The sequence below is a fragment of the Sander lucioperca genome, chromosome 13, assembly GCF_008315115.2.
Source record: "Sander lucioperca isolate FBNREF2018 chromosome 13, SLUC_FBN_1.2, whole genome shotgun sequence".
Lineage (NCBI taxonomy): Eukaryota > Metazoa > Chordata > Actinopteri > Perciformes > Percidae > Sander > Sander lucioperca.
In genome coordinates, this window is record NC_050185.1 from 13,107,100 (window position 1) to 13,133,418 (window position 26,319).

Genomic DNA, 26,319 nt, shown 5'->3' on the forward strand with positions numbered 1-26,319 from the left:
TTTTAACCCTACATTTGTGATACCGTAACATTTCGATTAATTGATGTTTGATATTGCTTATTCTATAAATATCTCAGTGTTTATATTGTATTCTATAAATGTCTCAGTGTTAGTAGTGAAATATTCAGTGTAATATTTTAATATCCCTAATAGTGCAAAATGTATTATGTGGTTTTGCTATACTGTGTACAATACAAAAAAGACCACATTTTATGCTAATTTATGTAAAATAGAAATTAGTAGATCAGGTGTTACGTAGGGGGTTTGTATTATGTATATCATATGTATGTTGTATGTATCACACCCGTACAATTACAGTAAGTTTCAACATTAACCAGCAGACACAAGTAATAGCTCTTATGCAGAGTGTCACACACACAAACTTCCCTAGACCCTACTGAATTCACTTGTATATCTTCTGAGGCGTGCCAGGCTCGGGAGATTAACCCCCCTTCCCAGGATTACCTCAAACAAGAAAGGTAAGATAATAAAAGGAGTGTTCGAAAGGAAAGGTGACAACAGCCCAGCTGATCACTCGCCCCAACTCTTCTGAGGAAGCTATTTCTCTAATTGGCAATTAAAACCAGACAATTGACACCAACCAATTCTCACCACTGCAGCCACAGGAAATGCTTAAACACATGCTCGGTTTAACAAAAACAAAACGACAAACAATCTCCTCACCTCCCTCAAATTCTGGACGAGCCCCCAAATATGTTCTGTCCCGAATTGGAATTAGGGATTAACATTTGATGTTAAGTGGGCTAAGGAAGGATGAGAGGATTGAAAAGTTATCTACACAATTTATCAACAATAAAAAAGAAAATATGCAACAGGAATCACAAAACCAAAAACACAAGCATAGCTCAACTGCCGGCAAACACATGGGGAGAAGGGCAGTCGTGGGGTCTCCTCCCTCCTTTATTCAGGGAGCTGAGTGAACGCAGGTGTGCTCACTCAGCAATCACCAGCCAACCTGGAGAAAAGATGGAGAGAGGGGATTACATGCCATTAAGTCAGTTAACTCTGCTTGCATAACATATGCTATGGTACATGAAGCCAGCAGGATGTCAGATTAATCAAAGGTGATTGATGGATAATGTGATGAAATGTGACTAGAGCCCTGGTGTGTGTGTGTGTGTGTGTGTGTGTGTGTGTGTGTGTGTGTGTGTGTGTGTGTGTGTGTGTGTGTTTGTGTGGTGATGGGGGGGGGTTCATCATAAATTAAAAAAAGTATAGCTAAAAGTGACCATTAGGTATTAAAGGACCAGTGTGTAGGATGTAGTGGCATCTAGCAGACAGGTTGTAAATTGCATGAATACTCCTCCACTCACGCCTCCCCTTCCAAGCGTGTAGAGAACCTACAGTGGCTTTTAGGTAACATAAAAAAGTGAAATGCCCTCTCTAGAGCCAGTGTTTTGCTTGTCTGTTCTGGGCTACTGTAGACACATGGCAGTGCAACAGGGCGGACTCAGTGGAAGAGGACCCGCTGCCCAGATATGAAGGGCTCATTCTAAGTTGACGAAAACACAAAGATTCTTAATTTAAGTTGATTATACACTAATGAAAACATTAATTTATGAATACTGTATTCCATTTCTGTCAATAGATCCGCCCCTCTGAGTTGAAATATATATATATATATATATATATATATATATATATATATATATATATATTACAAACAACATCCACTGTGTGGTGCTTCAATAATATGAATATCTTCTCACCCCCTTTGTACTGTATTTGCACAGTAGTCTATACATGTTATACAAGTCTCACTAACAATGGACCATTTTAGATATACAACTATTAGGGTGTGACTGCATTTGGTGATCTCTTCTGGTGAAGGTGAATGCTGCAGTATGGGACATCATGCACAATAATCAGCAGCAGAAATTAAACAGATAATGCAATTAAACCCTTTTACATCTCACTTCAAACAGAATAAAGACGCCACTGAAAGAAAGACATTATTTGGATCTGCTCTGCCATCACTATGGTTCCCAACCATCTAACACACTGGTTCTCAAACTGTGGTACAAGTAGGTTAGATTCTAACAGATATAAAAACTTGGCTTGTGATTATCTTTAGCCTCCTGACTCCCCCTGGTGTACATATAGAGAACTACAGCTGTTTTTCTTCTTTTTCCATCTTTATCTCATTTACACCAAACTCAAGCTGGTACAGCATCAAATCTGTTTGGTACCACTATACAAAAGGGTGTACTCACAAGGGTTGTTACTAACTAACTTACTATGGTTTTCAAATCATTAATGGTTTGCAGATCAATAGTTATCATTTATAATCCATAATTAACAAATCTCTGGGTTACCAGGACATGAAGGATCAAATTCAGGTTTCCTTTGTTTACTTCCTCTGCCAGCATCGTTTGTCATTTTATCCTTATTTATAACTTTATTTAGTTAATGAACCCTCCCACTGACAGTTTGGCCTCCTCCTTGTGTTTTTAATATATGATATAGGCCTATATTTAGTTAGGTTTTTTTTTCAGGTTAGGGTTAGGGTTAGGGTGAGTGTGTGTGCACTCTTCAGGGTGTAACTGTATACTACTCTACAAAGAAGTTACAGCATTGTGAAGTTTTGTGTAGTTAAGAAACAGACAGCCATCAGAAGAATAACAGGTTATGGGTAAATTAGTAGGGAAATATATTGTGTGTGTGTGTGTGTGTGTGTGTGTGTGTGTGTGTGTGCGTGCGTGTGTGTGTGTGTGTGTGTTTGTTAATGAGCACAGTGGACAGACAAGCCCTTTTCCAGTTTTGAAAAGCATGTGCATAGCATGACAGACAAATAATGCTGGTGCGTGACTTCTTTTGACGGAACAATAAATGTATTGTTACTCTGGAAACACTTGTTTGTCAGTAAGAACACTCACACGGTTAGGACACACCTCAAGGCGCACCTTTACTGTCAAACAAAAATGGAATAAGATAAATCTCTTCCCTCTAAAAACCTACAAGGACATTAGTTGTGTACAGCAATCATTTTGGATGATAGCACAGCACAGTGGGCCTTTTCTGATATGGTGTAAAATCAAAAAACTTCTGTCCAGGAGGTGGACAATTGTTGAGCGAGATTAAGGTAAAGTGAATGCAGGCAGTCCACCATTTCAGGTTGAGGTTTCAGGGGCGTGCCACATGTGTCAGCTATTGATCCTGAATGAGAAAGTCACAGTGATCTCACACAGCAGCCTGCCAACTGCGGTAGAACCAACGAATTTCTGTGGGTTAAGAGAAGAAAATACACATCTAATGTTTGTGGTTTGGCTTTTTTTTCAAGGTTGGAATTTGCCCACAGGGAGTTATGTTTCATGAAAATGATGAAAAAATAATGAAATCTACCAGCATTTGTTCTGATGGATCTTCATGTCGGTACATGTTCGCCACCTTTGCCAGGTAAAGTGGTAGTGGTTATAGTGGTGGTGGTGTGTCTCCTCTTCTTTGGGATCACAGCGTATTTCAGTAACCACAGCTGGATCTGGTTTGAATCTGGATTAGTTACCAAGCTTGTCTATTCACAGATATATTTAAATCAATTCCTTTTTTACTCCTTTATTTAAACCACTAACCTAATCACTTTTAAATATCTTTTAGTAGTCACTCATGCAGTATAGCAGGTATTGCTATACTGCATGAGTGACTACTAAAATATATTATTTATACTGGTATGTATCTTATAATATTACATGTATTACATTCTTTCACATTTTATTTTGGTATTGTTAAATACATTAATATATAAAAGCAGGTACCAGAGTTTAGAGAGTTATAAATGTAAGTATTCTGCTACCACAATCTTCTTTATCACTGCATGGTAACAGCACAGCTTCAGAACAGATGTTAACACCTCTGAAAAGCTTTGGCCTGAGCAAACAGTCATCATTTGTTTATGGAAACCAACATGTTTGTCTACACAGTGCAATACTACTCTATATACTACTGTTTGCAATTTCTCTACGCTGTCATGAAGGTAATGTGTTTGCTCTGTTGTATATTGTACTATACTGATTATACTCAAAGGTGTGTCTACACAGGAATGTGTTCAAGTGTTTGATTTGGCATTATTAATTTCTTCAGAATATTGTAAATATGTTTAATTGATTGAATGAACAAAGAGAAAACCTTTACAACACATTTACAGGGAAAGGCCTCCAGCATTCATTGGCATGGGTGTGATGGGAAAATGTGCTTGTGATTAGCTTTAGAAGTTTTTCGTATGACTCACTGCAGTTCAACAATAGGCATTAAAATAGCTAAATGTCACTACAATGAAGCTAAAACCAGGTATTTTCATTTCATATAAACATTTGAAAAGTGTTTAAATGATTGTATTTGTTATATTACAGAGTGAAGAAACCACGCTCACATCTATACTGGTTGCACATACTTCTGCTGGTCGCCCTATTTACAGGTATGGTCTGACATCAGCAATGACAGGCTGTTTTTAGACAAACGGCAGCGTCTTTCATCTGGTAACCTTTGTACTGACAACTCTGCACCCCTATTTATAAACTGCAATTTCTGACATGTCTGACATGTCTGACATACCTGTCATTCAGTGCATGCACGCACAAACACACACACACACACACACACACACACACACACACACACGTTATATTTCCCTCCTAATTTACCCATAACCTGTTATTCTTCTGATGGCTGTCTGTTTCCTAACTACACAAAACGTCACAATGCTGTAACTTCTTTGTAGAGAAAAGTGGAAAATATGGCCAAGAAGAAAAGACTAGAAACATCTTTTAAAATTTTCGACAAACCTATGTACGTATCAGTCAACAGCATGTTTTCATGTCCCGGTCCTCTATGTGAAGGTTTTTTACAGTAATTAGTGTTTCCTGTTTTATTTTGGTACTCTTGTTCCAGGTAACATCACTTCCTGCCCTTGTGTGCAACACCCTGATTAGTTCCAACTGTGTCTAATCACCCTCCTTTCCTTGTGTATTTCGTCGTTGTTACCTGTGTCGAAGCAGTTTTTTCCTTGTTCCTTATCTCCTAGTGCTTAGTCAAGTCAAGTCAAGTCAAGTTTATTTATATAGCACATTTAAAACAACCAAAGTTGACCAAAGTACTGTACAAATTGAAAATGAATAAAAAAAAACAAAAAAAAAAAAACAAAGCAAGAAATGCATGAAATACAGTACAATATCATCTCAAGATGCTACAAACCTCTAAGATCAACCAAAGGCCTTTGAGAACAAATATGTCTTGAGATGTGTTTTAAAACTGTCAATGGAGGGGGAACATCTGAGACAAAGTGGGAGACTATTCCAAAGCTTTGGAGCTGCCACAGAAAAGGCACGATCTCCCTTACCCACTAACCTCGATCTAGGAACAGTTAAAAATAATTGATTCGCGGATCTAAGAGGCCTGGATTTGGAGTAGGGGCTGAGGAGTTCTGAAATATACACTGTAAACCCGAATAAGTTACCAGAACTCAAAAAATGTGAGGCAATCAGTTGCCACAATTTTTTTAAGTTGATTAACTTAAAAGTCAAAATTTTCCAGAACTTAAAAGGTTGGATGAATTGCTACATGTACCTTTTGATAACCGTTAAATTAAAAGTGCTCATTTAACTCAACTCAAATATTTGCAGTTAATATGACTTACAGTTTTCTGTTAAGGCAGCTCAATTATTTTTCAGTTATTATGACTTAAAAGTTTTGAGTTTACAAACCACAGGAATAAGTTCACAGAACTTTAAAAAAAATAAGTACACAACCACACCAGTTTATGTTAACCAAACTCAATGTTTATTAGTTTGTGTTGTCATTGTTTTAAGTACACATTAGTCAAATATGTTGAGTTTGTTTACTTAAAAACATGTGACTCAAAACTTAAAAATTTTGTGGCAACTGATTGCCTCACTTACATTAAGTTTACCTAACTTAATATATCTAAAAGTCATGAAAGTCCGCTTTTGAACAGTTAAATTTAAAATTAAATACAAAAATAAATAAACATTTATAAATTAAAATAAATAGAATAAAAAAATAATTTTAAAATATACTTAAATAAATTGTATATAAATAAATAAATACATTTGAGAGATTTTTAAGAAGAAAAACTTCTAGCCTTCCAAATGTGTTCCTGGTCACTTAAGGAACACACCGACTTATTGGGACTTTAGCTTATTCCCCATATCCCCCAGAGTTAGATAAGTCCATACATACCCTTCTCATCTCCGTGCGTGTCTGACGCACCCACTGCTAGCTGCTGAGAAACAGCCATCTTCTAACCGTATACATACTGACAACTATTCTCAGAAAGGGTGAAGCACTGATACTTCTGCTACTTGGGCAGAGTGATTTGCACCTGAGAAGCCCCGTGGTGAGGAGCAGAGAGTTCGCCTGGAGTTCTGCAAGCAAATCACTCCACCCAAGTAGCAGTGCTTTGCCTTCTGAGAATATAGTTCCCAGTTTGTATACGGTTAGAAGATGGCTGTGTCTCATGTGACCTTGTTATTCGTACACGCTGTGACTATACAAATCACAACATGTAAATAGGAAAATGTTGGCGTTATTTTGTCACTTATTAGGAGCATAGATGGAGCTGGTTACCTCCAGGATCTGTGCTAAGCTAGGCGTGGGTGCATCAGACAGAGTTACGACACGCACGGAGATGAGAAGGGTATGTATGGACTTATCGAACTCTGGGGGATACGGGGAATAAGCCCCAATAAGTAGGCGTGTTGCTTTAAGGCCCTAGGAAATAAATATGTATCACAAATTTCTGATATTGACCAGACAACTAATCAGATAGTCAGGAAAATAATCGGAGTAATCAAAAACAATAATAAATAATACCAAAATGAAATTATTGTTTGCTACAGCTATAAAAGGAAAAAAAACACTGCTTTTGGCTTCCTGGTTAATTCCTGAGTAAGGCAACAGGGCAGCAATTTGGGTGAAATTTCAAAAATTCTATAGACTGTTTAAGAACATTTTCACTTAAAACTCTAAAATGTAAATGTTTTACATAACCAGTATCAAATGCACAGTGAAATGTGGGTCATCTTGTGCAGCCCACAATGGTTAAGAAAAACATTAAAACATACAAAACATTAGCGTTACTTTTGCATTATATTAATGAGAACAAAGGCATATTGTGTAGTTTGGGCCTATTGGCTGAACACCTGCAAAGTAGTGCAGTAACTTTTTGAGGCATTATTTAGACAAAAGGAGATAACTTTGAACTAGCCTTTTATAATGCTTTACCCTGCAGCCTTTTTTCAGATGAGTTTCTACATCATTAAGCCATTCTTGAGGGTCTGCAACCTTGGTGGTAGTTTACCACTTTCTAACCTGTTCACATCTTTAATGCAATCAGACAAATGGCAAACATAAAGTGGACTAATTGCAAAATTCACAAAGCTCATTTGAATCATTGAACCTGTTCAATGTTCCACTGGGTCAACCTATGAAATGTGTAAAAATCTATTTACCTGTTCATCATTGATTTTTTTTTAATTTTAGCCAGAGCATCTGCTGTCTTCCCAGTTTTTGATGCCTTCTGTCTGAATAAGGTCATCGGTTGAGGAAGATGGCGGTCAAGCTCAGGATAGCATGTGTTGGGCAGGTTCTGATTTGTAATCCGCTGGAACTCTGCATACAACTGCATAGAAATAACAGCAGGAGGAGAACACTTAAAAAAAACAGTCCAATTTGAAGAATCTAGCACACATTTATAAAGCAAAAATATCGGCCAAATGAGTAAGAATCACAATTTTCACTTTAAAAGAGAGAGCTGATCCATATTACCTCAGACTCTATTTTGAGACCAGGCCAGAGGTCCATGAGCTCGTTCACTGGTGGGCAGGATATCACTATGGTCTGTCGGCATAGGGGGAATGTGGTCTCCACCATCTTTCTTCAACAATATTTGCAAGCAAATACAAAGTAAAATATGATCTGTTCAGTGCCAAAGGTTAAATATCAATTAGGAAGATGATATTCGTGAACAGAAGACATTCATGAACTGTTGACTTGAATACGGCAAAAAGCATTATTTTGATCAAACAGGCAAGTAGAATAAACAAATGATATGTGTATGTGGGAGTGTGTATGATTTAGGGTTACCACACTAAAACATTGTCTGAAAAAAAAAACAATTTAAGTTACTGGTATTTAGAGGTGTGTGTGTGTGTGTGTGTGTGTGTGTGTGTGTGTGTGTGTGTGTGTGTGAGAGAGAGAGATTCATTGGATTACCTGGTATCTTTATCACATCTCCAGTTATCTTCCTTAACTTTTTGAAACTGGAACAGAGAGATGCAAAGGCATAAACTGATCTGAAACTGAACAAGTAAAAGCATTCAAAGAGTGTCGAATTATAAATACTTATAAATGTTCCCTGTTAATGATCTTTTCATTTGATCCCTAAAGTGTGAAGTTACTAAAGCCATCAAGCAAAATTAACATTACTGTAAAGAAAAGCAGCAGCACTTGAACCTTACTGCATGCTTAATCAACAATAATGCCATTTCTACAAACCAAAGCTTTACTGTTAAGGGTTTTTACTTTATTCATCTTTGTCATGAAAAGCAGCTTGCCTCCAGCAGGGTCGTTTGTTTTAAAACCGACGCAACACAAGTGGGCGAGCACGGGCAGTTGACTCGTGTTCTGTTAACCGCAATCTCCGTGTCTCAGACAGTCTGCTCACACAGAATTTAAAACGAGCGTCCCTAGAAGCTACAGGGAGCGCGGACTTGCAGTGTAGGAACTCAGTTTGACTCATTATGCTCGTTTATGCTCTTTTAATATGATATTGGACCTTAGCGGTGCACTATTGAAAGTTTCCATCAACAAAAAACTAACTATCGCATATGAGGTGTCTGTTAGTGCTTCTACTAACAACTCATTTTCTAACACCACCTTTAAGCGGGGAATGAGCGTGTGATTACTAGATTCATCCGTCGTAAAATTCTTCAGTGAGTCTGGTAGTGGTGGGTCGCTAGCTGTGCTGCTGGAGTGTGTAACGTTAGTGGTCGCGCTAATTAGCTAGCTAGCTAGCTAGCTAGCTCTTTAGCAGCTAACCTATATCTGACAAGTTGCCAATCCCTACAAGACTTCCGTGATAAGCCAGTGAAGGGCGGGGGCTTGGAGAAGTTCTACACTCTCTGAGACAAACGCATGTAAAAATGTATAATGTATAAAAGAAGTAAAAGTGAATGAATATTAACATTCAAAACTTACAGTAAGTCCAGTGAGAATGATTGCTGCTGCTTAGGTAGTAACTTCTGCAAGCCTACTGTCTGTTGCTTCCCGCCTTGCTGCGTTGTTCAAACTTTTCTTCTTCTGTTTTTTTCCAAAGAGCGGTAAGGAAGGTAGTATGCATATTAGCACCACCTTCTGCTTCGCAGGTTGAATCAGAGATTAACTCGGCATAAAAAATGATCCCTGCAGCTGCTCAACACTTAAATAAAAATAAAAAATATATAAGCAACATTAAATTGATGACAATAAAAATGCAAAAAATAAATACATTTTGTCCTCCACTAATGTCTAATGCATTTCAGACCATTTGCCTCAATCAAATTGTTACTGTTTTAAAAATACAAAAAATAAATAAAATAAATACATGTTGTCTTCCACTAATGTCTAATGCATTTCAGACCATTTGCTGATTGCAATTTATTTATTATGATCAATTTTACTTATTTGGTGAAGCACTTTGAGATTTTATTGTATTTTAACATGTGCTATATAAATTAAGTTTTTTTTTTAAATCACCCCTATTTGAAACAATAGAAATAACAGGACTTTATCATTCTTAGTATGTAATTACTTAATTCTATTAAGTTGCACTTAAGTTATGTTTTTAAGTTATGCTTACTTATACACAAAATAGTTCCATTTAATCAAAAATTATTAGTTAACAATACTCAAAAATGAAGAACATGTTACACCAACTTGACAAAATTAAGTTAGTATAACTTTTTCTAAAATTTTGAGTATACCCCACTTAATCTATTTAATTACTTTGAACATTCAGGTTTACAGTGTAGTGAGGAGCCTGACCACGAATGGCTTTAAAAACAAATAAAAGAATCTTAAAATCAATCCTGTATTTAATAGGTAGCCAATGCAGGGATGCCAGAATTGGTGTGATGCTTTCTCTTTTCCTTGTGCCAGTCAGAAGTCTCGCTGCAGCATTTTGCACCAGCTGTAGGCGAGACAAAGAGGAATGGCCAATACCCAGATACAGTGAGTTGCAATAATCAAGCCTGGAGGAGATTAATGCAATGGTGACAGTCTTCATGTCATCAGAAGACAGGATGGTCTTCAGTTTGGCAATATTCCGGAGTTGAAAAAAGCAACTTTTGACCACGGAATTGATCTGTTTCTCAAAACGAAGTGATGAATCAAAGATGACACCGAGATTCCTTGCATGGACGTGAAGGTTAAGAGACAGTGGACCCAGGTGGCTAGCTATGCTTGCAGTGGTGATTGGGGGACCAAGAAGAATCACCAGTTAGTGTTCCTTGTTTTCTATTCCCTGCCTGCTGGACCTACTGCTGCTTTTGGATTTTGTAAGCCTTTCTTGATTGAATTATTGAACTCTGCATACTGCTTCCTGATCAATCTCTTCTGCATTTGGATCCAAACCTACATTGTTGAAACTAGTTTCAAGGCTTACAAAATCCAGGAGCAGCAGTTGGTCCAGCTGGCAGGGGACAGGAAAGAAACTAAGAACACTAAGCAATAGTTCTAACACAAGAAAAAAACTGCTTTAATACTAGGAATGATAATGAACTGATAAGAGACAAAGGGAGGACAAAGACTAAATACACAAGGAAAGGAAGGTGATTAGACACAGATGGAACGAATCACACAGATGGAAAACACACAAGGGCAGGAAGTGAAGTTGCCTGGAACTAGAAACATTGGGGAGTAGCAAAATAAAGCAATACACAAATAACTGAAAAAAAACTGGAACAAGGAAAACATAACTTTAACACAGAGGACTGGAACATGATAGGTAGGATTGAAATACAAGAACGTCCACACTGCTGTCCGGAGTCTACCATACAGTATTATGCCTGTAGGTCACAATAATCACCGCCGTCATTCATTCTGTGCCGAAAATAATTATTCTTTGTTTCCCGCCAACAGCTCAGGCTTCCTGTAATGGCACCTCTGCTGCTCCTTCCCCTCTTTCCATTGCTACAACAAATGCACAGACTTCAGGTACACTTACAAAAGCCAACTGAATCATCATACTCACTGCCATATCAGTAGTAATTTTTTTTATCCCCACACTGCTGCTGCTGGTCTCGCCAATCTGTTATAATGTGCCTCTTGTTGAAAATGAAAATCAACTCCAACCCTCTGTCATCCAATGAAGACACAAAATATGTCACATACTAGAGATAAATTGTCATCACTCGGTGGTGTGGAATACAGTAGCAGCAGAGAAGAAGTATTCAGAAAAAGGAATAGTTCTTTATTTGGAATGCATTACTCAAACATCATTTTAATTTTGTAGTTGATTGAGGTGGACCTAGTTTGAACTACTTCATTCACTGTTGTGTAGATTAATCTATGATGCATCAAATGTTTTAATATGATCCGATTCTGATGTAAAATTTGAATCGCAAAGTAACTAACTATAGCTGTTGGATGAATGTAGTGGAGTAAGACAATATTTGCCTCAGAAAAAGTAAAGCCTAAAATGGAAGTATTGAAAGTGAAAATATAACTCAATTGTACCAAAGTAAAGTAGCCTATGAATATGTGTACTTATTTTGCATAACTAGAATCATCCCAAGTCATTTCAGCCTCCGACAAACCACAACTGTCCTTCTCACACTGCTGCTGCTGCTCCTTAAAAAAGGGCAACAGTTTTACCTTTAACATTAAAGGGGAACTCTTTAAAACAATACTGACATTTCCATATGTACAGTACCTGTTTGTACTTATAGACATTTTCAACGTAAGTGATGGGTTCTCATTGAAAGAAAGAAATGCATTGTGAAGTTCAGCTGAAGCTAATGTGAGGCTTAAAAAAATGTGAAATTGTCCTTTAAAGATCAGTTTGCTAATTATGGAGAATACAAATCAGCCTGTGAAACCAACTATAATTGAGAATGTCCTCTCCTGGAAAACGCCCCAATAAGTTGTTTGTTCAAGCAGCAATTATGACTCATATTAACGTTTATGGTAGTGGCACCCTCTAGTGGCTGTAGTAATTATGATGGGAGCAAAGCAGGAAGTAAGGCGACGAAGACAAACAAACGGAACTATGTCACGTTCTGCGTCACATAACTAGAAGTTAAGTAGCGTAACAGATTTAAGAAGGCCCCCAGGAACAGCACTCAGCCTTGCAAGTTTTTCAAGTGGCCACTCGCAGTATTTCAACGAAAAATCCCCCTGCTGCTCAAAAAGGGTTTCCCCCATAGGCCACCATTGTAAAAAGACGTCTGTAAAACTGCTGCCAAAACACCTCGTACTGCAAACAGGGTCGGTTATGACTCTTTCTATTCTGAATCAATTTGTATCAATGGACTTTTTAAATTTGAAAAAACCTCCCTCTAGCCAAGAAAGGTGATTTAAAAACCTTTGATGTCACCACAATAATATGTGCCAGGCGAGCAACTCCATTGAACTGAATAGGCCCCATTTTGGGATCTGGTATCCATTTAATATAATACATCCATAATTTTAACCCAAACCTTGATTTTTTTCTAAACATAACCAAGTAGTTCTTTTGCCTATTATATGGGTCTGTGGGCCGCTAGGGGAGCTAATTTATGAAATGCTCCTGTGGGTCATATTAGAGGGTAAGAATAAACGACCTTTATCGTTGTATGGTTTGGAGGATTTGTTGGTAGGGGTGGGGGTAAAAATCGTTACAGCATAGTATTGCGATATTTTCCATGGCAATTCTGTATTGATACACGGATACCAAGTATTGATATTTTATTATATAAATAGCACATGCAAATTTAACTCTTTGGTACTAGAATAACAAAATCAATTGCTTTTTCAAATAAAAGTGAAGTGAGATGAACAAACAGAGAAATTTATATTTTTAGATAAAACAGATGTTGACAAAGTTTTCCTTTGGGGACAAAATAAAATAATAAATTGCAATATATTGCACAATATCGCAATAATATTGTATCGTGACATAAGTATCGCGATAATATCATATCGTGGGGTCTCTGGCAATTCCCACCCCTACTCTGTGGTTCTGGGATACGGATAATATCATCTGTATTATCTCAGGATATCTCCATCTCTGCTGCATTGATTTTGACCATTTTCAAAATCTGTCTCATCAACCTTCTGTCTTTCTTTCTTACAACAGTATACTTCGTAGTTAATGTCACCGTGGATGTCAGTGGACAAAAGAATGAATCAGAAATCACTGCCTGGGTATGTAGGAAAACTGGTCATGGACTAGTTGCTAATTAAAATAATGTATGATGTTTTTATCTTGTGAATAAATATGAGTCTCATGTTCCTTTTCTCAGCTGAGTCAGGTGTTCCAAAACAATTTGCAGAGCTGCGTGTCTTCAGACCAAGGAACAACTGCCACGCCTACCTCTCCACAAACTACATCTGCAAGCACTTCAAATGAGACGACACTCATTATGACAGCAACAGCAACGTTTCAAAGCAACAACACAACTACAGCTGCAGCAACCCCAACGTCACAGAGCAACAACACAACTACAACTTCAGGAACCACAACGTCACAGAGCAACAACACAACTACAGCTGCAGCAACCCCAATGTCACAGAGCAACAACACAACTACAGCTTCAGGAACCACAACTTTACAGAGCAACAACACAACTACAGCTGCAGCAACCCCAATGTCACAGAGCAACAACACAACTACAGCTTCAGGAACCACAACTTTACAGAGCAACAACACAACTACAGCTGCAGCAACCCCAACGTTACAGAGCAACAACACAACTACAGCTGCAGCAACCACAACGTTTCAAAGCAACAACACACCTACAGCTGCAGCAACCCCAACGTCACAGAGCAACAACACAACTACAGCTTCAGTAACCACAACGTCACAGAGCAACAACACAACTACAGCTGCAGCAACCACAACATCACAGAGCCACAACAAAACTACAGCTGCAGCAACCCCAAAGCCACAGAGCAACAACAAAACTACAGCTGAAGCAACCCCAAAGCCACAGAGCAACAACAAAACTACAGCTGCAGCAACCCCAAAGCCACAGAGCAACAACAAAACTACAGCTGCAGCAACCCCAAAGTTACAGAGCATAGCACTGAGTTTACAGAGAATAGCTCGTAACATTGGGGACAGTGTGACACAAACCAGGTATCAATGCAACAATTTCTTATTAAATGAACGAAAGAATGAATGAAAGAATGAAGCTCCATTTTGACTGTAAAGACCACTATGGGTATTTCACCAGAGAAAGTTTTTTGTTGAAGTTACTCATTATTTAGTACAGAAATGCTTTTTTTTTTTTTACACTGTGGATAGGAAGAGATTGAGCAAAAAACTAATTGCAGGATCTTTTCTGTTTTGTTGTTGTAATTTGCTGTTTTAATAGTTAACTCCTAATGAAAGTAAACTCAAAATTGCATTATTACAGTAGTGCATTTTACTGACAGTTTCTCAAAAGTTCATACTAAGATAAGACAAAGATAAGATAAACCTTGTATTGATCCCCAGATTCCCACAATTGAACCTGTAGCAACACAGTCTCTGGGTGTACTGTAAATTAAGCAAGAACATGAATTCAACTTTGATTTGTAAGAGGAAACATGATATTTATATAAATAAATTTATTTTTCAGTGCAATCAGTAATGACATATCAACTGGCCTATTTCAAGTAAGTTAACATTTAAATGTATCTGTGGGTCACAGTGTGTGAAAAGAAGGAGCATGTTAATCAAGATTGATTTTTATGTTTTAGGGAATTAACGTTTCATGCACCCCAACGACTGCAACAATGTAAGTGAAATCAAACATTTTCAAATGACTAAAACAAGAATTTATTTGTTGTTAACACCGACCTTATACTTCAGAAACATCAACTGTTCTGTGATGCTACAGCTGACGCAGAGCGTCCCATCATGTTGTATACTGAGTACGCTCTGTGCGGCCAGTAAAACCTCTTCTGACATTCATGTGGTGGGAAAAACAGCAGATATAACGAGTGAGTGTTACATAATCTGAAATTCTAATTCATAATTACCTACCTAATAAGTTCCCATAATGCAATCAACCCTTTGTGTCATTGAACAGATCCACTACAAAATCAGTGCAATAACACTATGCAAGAGCAAAACAGTTGCATTTATACAGGTCAAACCGGTGCATCATGGTAAGATGTTTGGTATTCACGTTTTTTTTCTCCATTTGTAACCACACAACATATTTATTAAAATAACATTCAAAAACAATTAAACACAGTGACGTTACTTCATATTTTGAAAAGCAATGTTTTCTAAAGCAATATTTATGAATTGATATTTCGGGTAAATAAAGAATGATCATGTATTGTATAATTGCCTCTGCATTTTTGTAACATTTTATGAGGTTGCTGGGTGCTATACACTAATGTTTGTTAATCAATTGTGGCTATCTTTCAACAGTGAAGAGTCGGGGACTGCATATGTGATGCCTCAACCCAACTCAACTTACTGTGGTGCAGGTGAGTTCTGAACTTTTTCCTCAAACATCTTCAAAGTTTCAAACCACAGAAAGTAAAGGAAGTATTCAAGCCCTTGTCAATGATCTATGTACATTAACCCACAATGTCAAAGTAGACATTGCAACATTATTAAGTAGACGTTACATGAAGTCCAAGCAAGTCACTGCGCCCGGCCAAGTAATAGACTAGTCCTGCAAAAACAACCTACAACATGCTTTGACTTTGTTTCAGATAAGGTGAACAACACCTGTAACTGCTCTGCTTATTGTAGTAGACCTGGTGAGTGTTTTAGCACCTAACAAAACCACCACATTATTATCCTAAATAGATACAGTCTGAAAGGTGTTTACAAGTTAATATTGTTTCTTTGTTTTCAGAGGCATACTACACTTTTCAAATTTCAATACAAGATTCCATGATTAACTTTTCATATATCTCATCCGTGGTAAGTTTACAGGCACAAATAGAACATGCATGCATGTGTAAGTGTGTATTTTAGTATTTGTCTTTAATTATCCATTTTGCATCAAATAACAAATGTAGCATCAAGCTATAATCTCTTGGATCTTTACAGATTTCTAAGCTTAAACAACTACCAACATGCCCTTCAAGTGGAGGGTGAGTTTTGCCATTCTTCAAGCATGTACAGATTACATTTCATGTAAATAAATACCCTTTAATCAAATTAAAAATTAAATTGTATTGTTCCTTTGCAGTGTTTCATGTCCATTGTCCAACATTGCATCTGAATACAAGGTAATCAGCTACCAAATTGTCATCTTTTATCATCATCATCAACAACAAGGGATTTATTAATTTGCTTTTTGATTTGCTTTAAACAAAATCTTGTTACTGTAGCTTATAATTGACTTAACTTAATAATTATCCAACTGAAATATGTAGTGAAATATATTGTTTTTGAGTCATGCATTTCATTAAGAAAATTGGCCACTTGTCACAAAAATGCATTAAGTGCAACTTTATGACACTTGTCTATGTTTTCTCTATTTGTGACACTGTTTGAGCAGTTTGTTCATTAAATACATTTGGCACTTAATTGACACTTTGTGCATATTTCAAGCCCAAACAGCATTTAACAAATGTTCTTATCTTTTAATGCCCAGAAGTACATATTGTATTCAAAGCATATAAAACATATTTTAATGTGTTACTTTAATATAATCACTTGAGATAGTTAGACTAAAATGGAAATCTCTACTCAGGATGCCAATGTGAATTGTGGAAGCACAGCAACAACGTGAGTCTAATCCTATTAGTAGCTCTGCAGGAACATTTCTATGCACTCATACATTTGAACAGTGATTTAAATGTGTGTACTTCTGTAACTTTTTAATTCTAGTCTTCAAAGCTGCAAAGTCATTTTAAGCTTTGCCCACGAGGTTCCTATCTGTAACGTGTCAGCAGCCGTGATTTATGTGCTTCAGTCTGAGAAAGGAATCAGTTACAATGGACCAGTGACCCGAGCAGGTGTGTATATCAACTACAGGGAATCAAGTCAGTTCTTTATCAATTAATAGTCAAAAAAGTAACTGCAGGTGTGTGCTTTAAAACTCCTCATTTATGTTTTATTTGTCACACAGCAATTTGTGGAAATTCAGAAGTCAGCGACAATCCACTAAACTCTGAGCTTGCGTGGTTTACCATTAACCTACAGCCTGCTACCTTTTGTACAAGAATAGAAGGATCTTACACCCTCACTTGGTTTGTATGATCTTCTTACCATCCTATCTTCTGCACTAACTTAACTAAATCCTTCAGGGCTGTTTGTATTGTAGTTGATCAACATTTAACACCTGCTGTGAAAATTCTACAAATACTTTCACCCAAGATATTAATTTGTTCTTTTTCTTTATAGTCAAAAGGGAATCAATTTGGTTTTGCAGCTGGAAGAGCAGTGTATTCAGGGGGTGTTTACTACACCCAGCCCAAATGTGACAACTGCACAACCAAACACCACCACCTTGTCTGTAACTGTAACTTCAACCCCGCTGAACACAACAGCTCAAGCCCTGAATGCCACCACCACTGCTGCTAATGTCACGGTCACAGGTTTGTTATCTACTCAGCACTGTGTACAACTCTGTTGCAACATTTACATCATTATAGCATCAATATACCGTTCCCTTTAAATTGTGTTGACTACAGCTGAAAGCCAAGCCAACGCACTGCTTGAGCTGACCAGAGACGTGTCTAAGCTGAACTCCAGCCAGGTGAATCAGCTGGTGTCTCAGCTGGAGAAACTTTTGTCAGGCCCGACCGTCAGTCTGGCCCTGGGGAACACTTCCATCCACGTCGTCAGCAATCTGCTGGGTGCTTCTCCTGAGGTGCTGTCAGACTCCTCCAACAGGTTACAGATTACTTTATTTGACATTATCTAACACATTGTGTACTGTTAAGAAATTAGATGGTATAACTCAGGGGTTCTGGACCTTTTTGAGCCTTAAAGGTGCTATAGGTTGGATTGTGAAGATCCAGGACTTAGCCAAACAATTTGAACATCAACAACTTCTCAGTCCCTCCCCCCTTTCCGCTAAAGCCCAAAATGGTCTCCTAAGCCCCTCCCCCCACAAGGGAGAATGATTGTGTGCATGAGCAGTGACTGACACGCAGTTAGACACCCCCCCTGGCCCTGATTGGTGCATCTGAACAGGGAGCGGTGGATTTTTGCAAATCGCATTACAGGTTGTAGGTGGTGCCAGAGGAGCCGGATTTATTTTTAAATTGCCTGCTTCATGTAGCTCTACTCGAACATAGGGTCAGTTTCAGCAAATATGACAGAAAGTTAGTTTTATAAGTCTTACCTACTGCACCTTTAACCATTTATATATTAGCAATTTTGTTGCAGGCTGTCCAACTTGGAGCCTAATTGTTCTCCACCCTATTACTACACAAACTGACATATAAATGGGGTGTCCCATTACTCTATTTGCACACTAATGACCTACATGTTGTGATGAAAAAGGCAGCACAGACAGCGCCAATTTTAATTTAATTACCACATAATTATTCAGCTATTTTTACGGAGTCATATCGCTTCCTCGTGGCCCCGTAGAAACTATTACGAGGCTCAGTTCTGATCCGTGCCCTAGGGCTTGGGAACCTCTGGTGTAACTGAATTGCCTCTAATTATTCATATTTTGCAAAATACCAATTAATTTCCTCTTTCATCAGGATTATAGGGATTGTTGACACAGTGGGGTTGAAGCTGGTGCTTAATGGACAGGCTGAGACCCTCTTGTCCCCGGATGTGGCTCTGTCTGTGAAACCAGCAGATGGCAGCAACTTTCAGGAAACAATTTTCTCCATCTCAGACCCCAATAATGTACAGGTATGGCATACATAAGTCAGTTTATTATATCTGTATAAAGGATTGTATGTTATACATCACAACATTTGTGATGCTGTTTAGATGAGCCTGTAGGGTAGGCCTACTATTTTAGAGCAGATGTTGGTGATTCAAGTTTTTTGAGTGAGAGCTTTCAGAGAACTGAAATTAGTGAAATTAAATTTCAGGTGGACATCAAATGCTACATAGTTAACAGTGGTGAAAAGTTAATAAGTGTATTTAGTCAAGTACTTAACTTAAGTACAACTTAAGAGTACTTACTACTTCAGTATTTCCATTTTATGCTACTTAAAACAGCCATTTTAATTCCTGCGTGCGCGTTCCACCAAAACAAGTTCCTTCCCGAGGCTAATTTGTGGCCAAGATGATTGTGATTGGTTTAAAGAAATGCCAATAAACCAGAGCACATTTTTCTCCTATCCCTGAGTGTTGTGTGGACTAGCCAGACCTTCCTCCGCAGCTCTGTGGAGATAGCTCTGGCAATGCAAACAGAAACGCTGACATATCACAGCACGAAAAGCACATGTGTAACTAATGACATGAATGATGGTTTTCCATTTCCGTGTACTAGTTCCAGGGCCCTGGTATTTTGTTGGCATCGTCTTGTTATTGTTATTTGTTCCATGTGCGTTTTTCCTGCTATGACAGGTAAAATTGTCTGCTGTGCAAAAGTGCCTTTTGCCCAAATGTCCTGCTGCACTTGCAATGATTAGAAATAGTTCTCCAACATAACCTGCACATATATTGGTACAGAAATCATAGTGAATTGTTTTTAAACAATTAATGTAATCAATTTAATTTTAAACAATTCCTCAAAATGTATCAATTATCTTATATCTCAAAATACCTGCACTGGATACCCTCAACTGCATGTTAGCTCAGTATAGGTTGAAAGGCTGTTGCTATTTTTGCATGAACACATTCACTATTAGGTCCCCTAACCTACTTCCTTTCATCACAATGACATGACTTTTTTAATGTGATTTCTGAGGGTACATCCCTGGATTACATGTGTGATGTGTGGCAACCAAGAAGAAATGGGTTGAGCAGCTTTTACAACTTAGCTATTGCAAATAGTGATCTCTGACAGATTGATGTCTATGATGATAAAATCTAGTTGTTCGGCCTGCATCTTTCTGTTTATGGCCCATGTGTGTGTTGCAGGTCCGTGGGGATCCTAGGCTCAGAAGAAGTGTGAGAACAGATCTCTCCATCCCTCAGGGCTCCATCACGCTGCCCTCCTCTCTCACACAGAACCTGACTACAGAGCAACAGCGGCTGGCCTCCAGAGTCCAGTTCAATTTCTACCAGGAGAGCACAGTGTTCCAGGTCTATACATTCAACAACTGTCCCATTCAAAGCAAAAAAGAAACCCAGAACTCTGAGACGCTTGGATTTTAATTACAATACAGAAATACTTTTATCATCTATGTTTTTAATTTTATATCCCTAATTTAGTGTTCCACATTTTAAATGACATATTATAACATCGTGTTTACAAACTGACATGTTGTGTTTCTTGTGTTGTCTCTAAATGACCATGCAGGATAGATCTTTGGGAAAACGCAAACTTAATAGTGGCATCCTGGGAGCGAGTGTGGCCAACCTGTCAATCACAAAACTGCAGGACGATGTTATAGTTCACTTGAGGAACACAGAGCCCATTCCCGTAAGTCAGTTTGAAAAAACTATCGTTTTTTTAAGGAAAATATGATGTTTGCTTGACTGTTTTAAGAGGGAAAGCAATACATCTATGTAAAATAGACTATAAATACACTAAACTACACAAATGTCTTCTTTCTACAAATGTGGTAAAACAAAGAAAGGACAAATGGGACATTTTCAAAGTTTGAGCAGATGAAGAGTAAATACAGATAGGCCACAAACATGCTGTAAGCAGTCATTCTCAATAAAGAAAAAAAATCATGATGTACAATTAGAAATTGTAAACTGAAGCTAAACCAAGCTCTTGTGCCTTTTCCCAAACTACAGGCTAATTTTGTAGCTACATGTGTTTTCTGGGACTTTACATTAAATGGTAAGATTTCAAACTAAGTCTATCAGAATTAAGTAAATATAAACGAAGATGAAAATATGGTTATCTGTGTTTTCTACTGGCAGATGGATCAGGTGGTTGGAATCCAAGAGGCTGTTTTGTCCGAAACAGCACAGACAACGAGATAATTTGTGGCTGCAATCATTTGACCAGTTTTGCTATACTGCTGGTGAGAAGATGATACTTTTCTATCTTCTTTGTAATGCATCTTTTTGTTTGGTAAAAACTTTTCCACTCTGCTGTAAATTCTCTTTTTTCTTTTTCTTACAGGACCTTTCCAAAGAGCCTGTAACAAGTCGTCTACAGGACAACATTCTTACCTTTATCACATATATTGGCTGTGGAGTCTCTGCCATCTTCCTGTCTATCACCCTCCTCACCTACTTGGCCTTTGAGTGAGTATTGAGAGCTATGAGATAATTTACACACATCCAACATTTTGAAATTACCATTGAAGCAGCATGCACTGTCCAGTCTCATGGCAGATCATCTTGTGATGCAATGTTGAACATTTTTCCTAAGCGACTGTATACAGACAAAACACTTTTTACAGTAGACGTATTGTTAATTGAGAAAAGTCCACTGAGATGTTTTGTGTTGGAACTCTGTAGGAAGTTGCGGAAGGACATTCCATCCAAAATCCTTATCCAGCTGTGCCTGGCTCTGCTGCTACTGAACTTGGTCTTCCTGGTGGATGCATGGCTGGCTCTCTATCCAGACGCTGTGGGCCTCTGCATCTCCACTGCCTGGTTTCTTCACTACTTCCTGCTGGTTACCTTCACCTGGATGGGACTTGAGGCCATCCACATGTACCTGGCCATCGTGAAAGTCTTCAATAGCTACATATCACACTACATGCTGAAGTTCTCGCTGGTCGGCTGGGGTGTCCCGATGATTGTGGTCATTATTGTCATTGCAATTGACAAGAATAACTACGGTCTCGTCTCCTATGGAAAGTTTGCCGATGGCTCTAGTGATGACTTGTGAGTCTTCTGACAGATGCCTTCACAGTAACATGCACATTATTAAACACAAACTAAAACATATTCCACAAATACGAAGACACATGAAAATAAAACCTGCACAAAAACATGAAACTAACCCTTTGATTTTCTCCCATCCCATGTCCTCTACCACAGCTGCTGGCTGAAAAATGACATTGCTTTCTATGTGGCAGTGGTGGTCTATTTCTGCATCATTTTTCTGTTTAACCTTGTCATGTTCGTCGTGGTGTTGGTCCAGCTGTGTCGGATAAAGAGACAGAACCCTCAAAATTTGCAGCACCGCACCACGCTGCAGGATGTGCGAAGCGTTGTGGGGATAACAATACTCCTGGGCCTCACTTGGGGCTTTGCTTTTTTCGCCTGGGGGCCTGTGAACCTGCCATTCATGTACCTCTTTACCATCTTTAACTCCTTGCAAGGTGAGTTGACTTATTTGGGTCTGGGTGTTCACATGATAGTGGGTCCATTAAAACCTGGGTGAGGTCATTTTTTCTCATCATGGCTTCACAGCAGTAATATAGACATTTTATTGTATTACAACTTGGGTCTTTTATTTGTACACACTGAAAGTCTGGGTAAAATTGGTTTGCATCAATATACTGTAGCACCAATACAATACTGGGTTAACATTACCCATGGCCTACCCATGGATAGAAAACCACCAAAGAAGAGGGGTTGCTTTTTGAGCCAATGTTGTGTGTTATTTTTTGGCTAGACACAGCAAAGCAGGGGCCAGCCCTATACAAGTGAAAGTCTGCCACAGAGTGAGTGAGTGATGAATTAGCACCATTGGTTGGTTGAGTTGGATTTTCCCCATTGGCCCTTGCCCTTTCAAAATGAATGAGCATGACAGTGTTTCCGCTGGTAATATCTTTGCATCCGCAATCAATCATTATCTGATCCACTTCCTTAATACATTTTGGTGCCACTTATTTTCTGTATAGATTTATATTTTCCTGTATATGAGTTTCAGACGTGGTGTTTCAATTCTATATTTGTAGGTTGTTGACACAGTTTGATGCTAGAGAGAGAATAATGCACTGCAGAGTGCAGACAGGTGTTGGTGATCAGGGCAGAGAAGAAATGTACAGTAAAGTGGTAGTAAATGTACAAATACAGCAGCTCCTCAAGACCCAAGTAAAGTCCCTGTGTCTGCTTCCCAAACGCTGGGTAAATGAAGAAGGGGATTAACCCCGAAATGAGCATCAACTTCAACCCTGGAGGAAAAGTAAAGTATCCCCTGTTCTTCCTGACCACGGTGTGAATGCTGAAGCAGAAAGGTTGTCTTGCTCTGTCTTCCAACATTTGAGGCTGTAGTTCATAATTGTCATGGGATGCAACCTAGGTCTGGACTGTTTAACAAAGTAACACTAATTACACGAAAACAATTTAGATGAAATGTTTTTGTGTGATTAATGTTCTGTAGAGCATCAAATTGTTGATAATAGCATGATTATATAGTTCAATTTATTAAATCAAAGCAGTCCTTAATTATTTGTCCCAAATGTAGCTTGACCACTATATTCTACATCAGTACACTTCAAAAACAAATATTACTGGGCCCACTACAGAAAATTGCAGATGAACATTAAATATATTCAGGAATTCACATTACTGACAATGCCTGTACAAACTAAACCTACAATAAGACCCAAGTTGTAATGAGCCGGAATTATCCTTTAATACGCTTTAAAAAGGTCTTAGTCTTGTCCCGCTCACCTTTTACACAGAATGTGAAGAAAAAGTTGACAAAAAATTAAAACGCCTTATACAAGTGGGCTCCCAATTACAAACACTATTAATGTGTGTCATACAAAGTTGTGTGGTATTTCGCAGCATTAGAAGAGCCATACAATCCAACCCAGATTTAGTTATTATATATATTTTAGTAATTAAACTTTTTAGTGGTCACTACTTATTCTTTCATGTTTTGTTAAAAACCATATCCATTACTAAATCACATTAGTTGTTTGGAATATTAAGTAGGCTATGCAGTGCACAGATCTTATTAAACAGAGATAACTAAGGATGTTAAGTTTCTGTTTGGGAGGGGTGGGCTCATTTGAACTGTTCTGCCTGAAGATGGGAAAATAAATATATGTTCTGAACGGTTTCTGTCCTAGTTAAAGTGTGTTTTAATAATGTTCTGTTAATGTTTTGGGTGTGCATTTATGTCATCTGGGTTTTAGTTTTGTATGGTTGATTTAGTGTTCATGACCGAGACCCGGGGGGGGGGGGGGGGACACTGATGGGCTCTGGGTAGTGAGGAAACATTCAGGGGGTATATACACAGATTAGAAACTAGTAACACTATCATCTTGGGTGAAAGAATCTCTGCAGTACTATACATTTGGAAATTTTAATATTATGTCCTGCATGTATGCTTTTCCTTTTTGTTTATTTGGAGCAAATATAATACGTTGTTCCTAATATCATGTTGTTTTAAAGTAAAAACAATTTTTATTTAAACAAATTAATTCTATAGAATTGATAAGTAGCCTAATGTTTTATATTTGTAATGTTTCTTTGCATGTTTAACTTAACATGCCCATTTTAGATAACATGATTTTTAGTAATGACTACTAATGTAAACTTGATTTGTCTACTGCATCAACTTACCGCTCTGTGTTAATACAACTTTACCTGTTAAGTCAACTAATTCGATTTAAACATTTTCAAACAGACCCCTAAAGACAAATCGTCTGTTGCAAAACTTAATCTCTAGCCGACTGTAAAATTAGTGATTAGATAAACTGTGTATGCAGTATGCATTTAATATAGAAATGCTGTTTCTGTCTTGTAGGTTTCTTTATATTTGTGTTCCACTGTGCGGTGAAGGAAAATGTGAGGAAGCAGTGGAGGACCTACCTGTGCTGTGGCAGAATGAGACTAGCAGAGAACTCAGGTGAAAGATGTTCACTTTACATTTCACAACTCTACCAGTCTGGCTGGAAACCTTTACATGTTTCACACTCATGTACTCCTCTATTTGGTTTCTGATTCTTTTTAATATGGACATCTGTTCCTTCAAAGAAAAAAAATTCAAGTGCATTAGATACATGATAGTAATTAATTACACATAAAATATGTAACACTTCACCTTGTATCTTCTGAAATTTCTTTTCACAGAATGGAGCCGCACTGCAACACAGAAGACTGTGAAGAAGTCATCAGTGACCAGACTAAGATCTCATCATTCCTCAAATTCTTCCCAATCCAACAATTTATCCAGCTCCTCTTTCCTCGCCAATGACTCTTCAGAGCAGATTAATGGCATTGGTGGGTAAAGATAGTCTTTACTGGATTAAAATTGTAGCAACACAAACCTACATGTGGGTTGTTACCCAGTTCTATTTTTTTATTTACTAACAATTTCAATATTAAATAGCCTGAAGTCTTAAGAAAGGCTTTTAAACTTTTTGTAAGAAGAGTGCCTTGGGCCCATCTTTTTTTTCCCTTCGAAAGTGCACCTTCATGATTTGTTTGAACTTCTGAGCACTTCAGACCTTTTTTTCTGATATTTATTTTTCTTCCATAATTTATACAGTATATATAAAAATATAGTTCAACATTGTTTCAGATTTACTACATGCAATGAGTGGTCAATTTAACAATGCTTCTGTAAAAATAGAATTAATGCCATAGTGCTGTGTTACAGGTAGCCCATTTGAAGACAGATCAATCACAGCGGATGAAGTCCCCAGTACGGATGTGGTCCTCAACGAGATCAACAGGCAGTACAGAACCCAACAAGCGCCCTGATCCAAAAAGGACATCAGACTTTTGAACGGTCCTTATTTTGAAATACTTGTATATGTTAATAGAGTAATTTATGTACCGTCCATCTGCATGTCATAATTTATACATGGCACTTAATTATACACTTTCCTATATTCATACTTGTCTTAATTATATTTGCACAAGGAACCAAAACAACCTTTATTTTTTGTACAATGATGTTATCAATGTAATAAGTCATATTCCAATGGTATGTTGCATACAGTGATGTTGACCCATGATCAAGTCAATATCAGAACAAGCCAACAGACTGGTCCAAGTTCAGTTTAACAACTTAAAAAAATAATAGTTATTGTAGCTTTCAAACAGAAGGGACACCATGGCACAGTAAAGTGGTGTAAAAAAGCTTTAAACTCCCATATGCTGCAAATAAATCTTACATCTACATTTCTAATTAT

General features: G+C 37.8%; 1 protein-coding gene across 2 annotated transcripts; it reads left to right on the forward strand.

Moving 5' to 3' along the window:
- The first annotated feature begins 2,984 nt into the window (after nt 1-2,984).
- LOC116064797 (adhesion G-protein coupled receptor G2) lies at nt 2,985-26,197 on the forward strand. Of its 2 annotated transcripts, none has more exons than XM_035990890.1 (31): nt 2,985-3,195; nt 3,302-3,417; nt 4,368-4,432; nt 11,152-11,226; nt 13,349-13,416; nt 13,515-14,350; nt 14,823-14,871; nt 14,956-14,993; nt 15,068-15,198; nt 15,288-15,366; nt 15,638-15,696; nt 15,928-15,975; nt 16,074-16,141; nt 16,271-16,314; nt 16,413-16,452; nt 16,920-16,954; nt 17,057-17,184; nt 17,298-17,418; nt 17,573-17,766; nt 17,863-18,064; nt 18,889-19,045; nt 20,228-20,392; nt 20,610-20,732; nt 21,056-21,101; nt 21,185-21,288; nt 21,390-21,514; nt 21,731-22,102; nt 22,259-22,542; nt 24,927-25,028; nt 25,253-25,402; nt 25,782-26,197. In XM_035990890.1, exons 1-31 carry the CDS (start codon nt 3,160-3,162, stop codon nt 25,883-25,885), a joined length of 4,164 nt encoding a protein of 1,387 aa, XP_035846783.1. In that variant the 5' UTR covers nt 2,985-3,159; the 3' UTR covers nt 25,886-26,197. The 2 variants fall into 2 exon arrangements, with proteins under 2 accessions (XP_035846783.1, XP_035846784.1); XM_035990891.1 differs by having other exon boundaries at nt 14,835-14,871.
- The last annotated feature ends 122 nt before the right edge of the window (nt 26,198-26,319 follow it).

Coding starts and splice junctions, on each gene's coding strand:
- LOC116064797 (XM_035990890.1), top strand. CDS start 3,160: ATGTGTCAGCTATTGATCCTGAATGAGAAAGTCACA. Junction 16,453..16,919: donor ACATTGCATCTGAATACAAG/GTAATCAGCTAC, acceptor ATCTCTACTCAG/GATGCCAATGTGAATTGTGG. Junction 17,767..17,862: donor TGCTAATGTCACGGTCACAG/GTTTGTTATCTA, acceptor TGTTGACTACAG/CTGAAAGCCAAGCCAACGCA.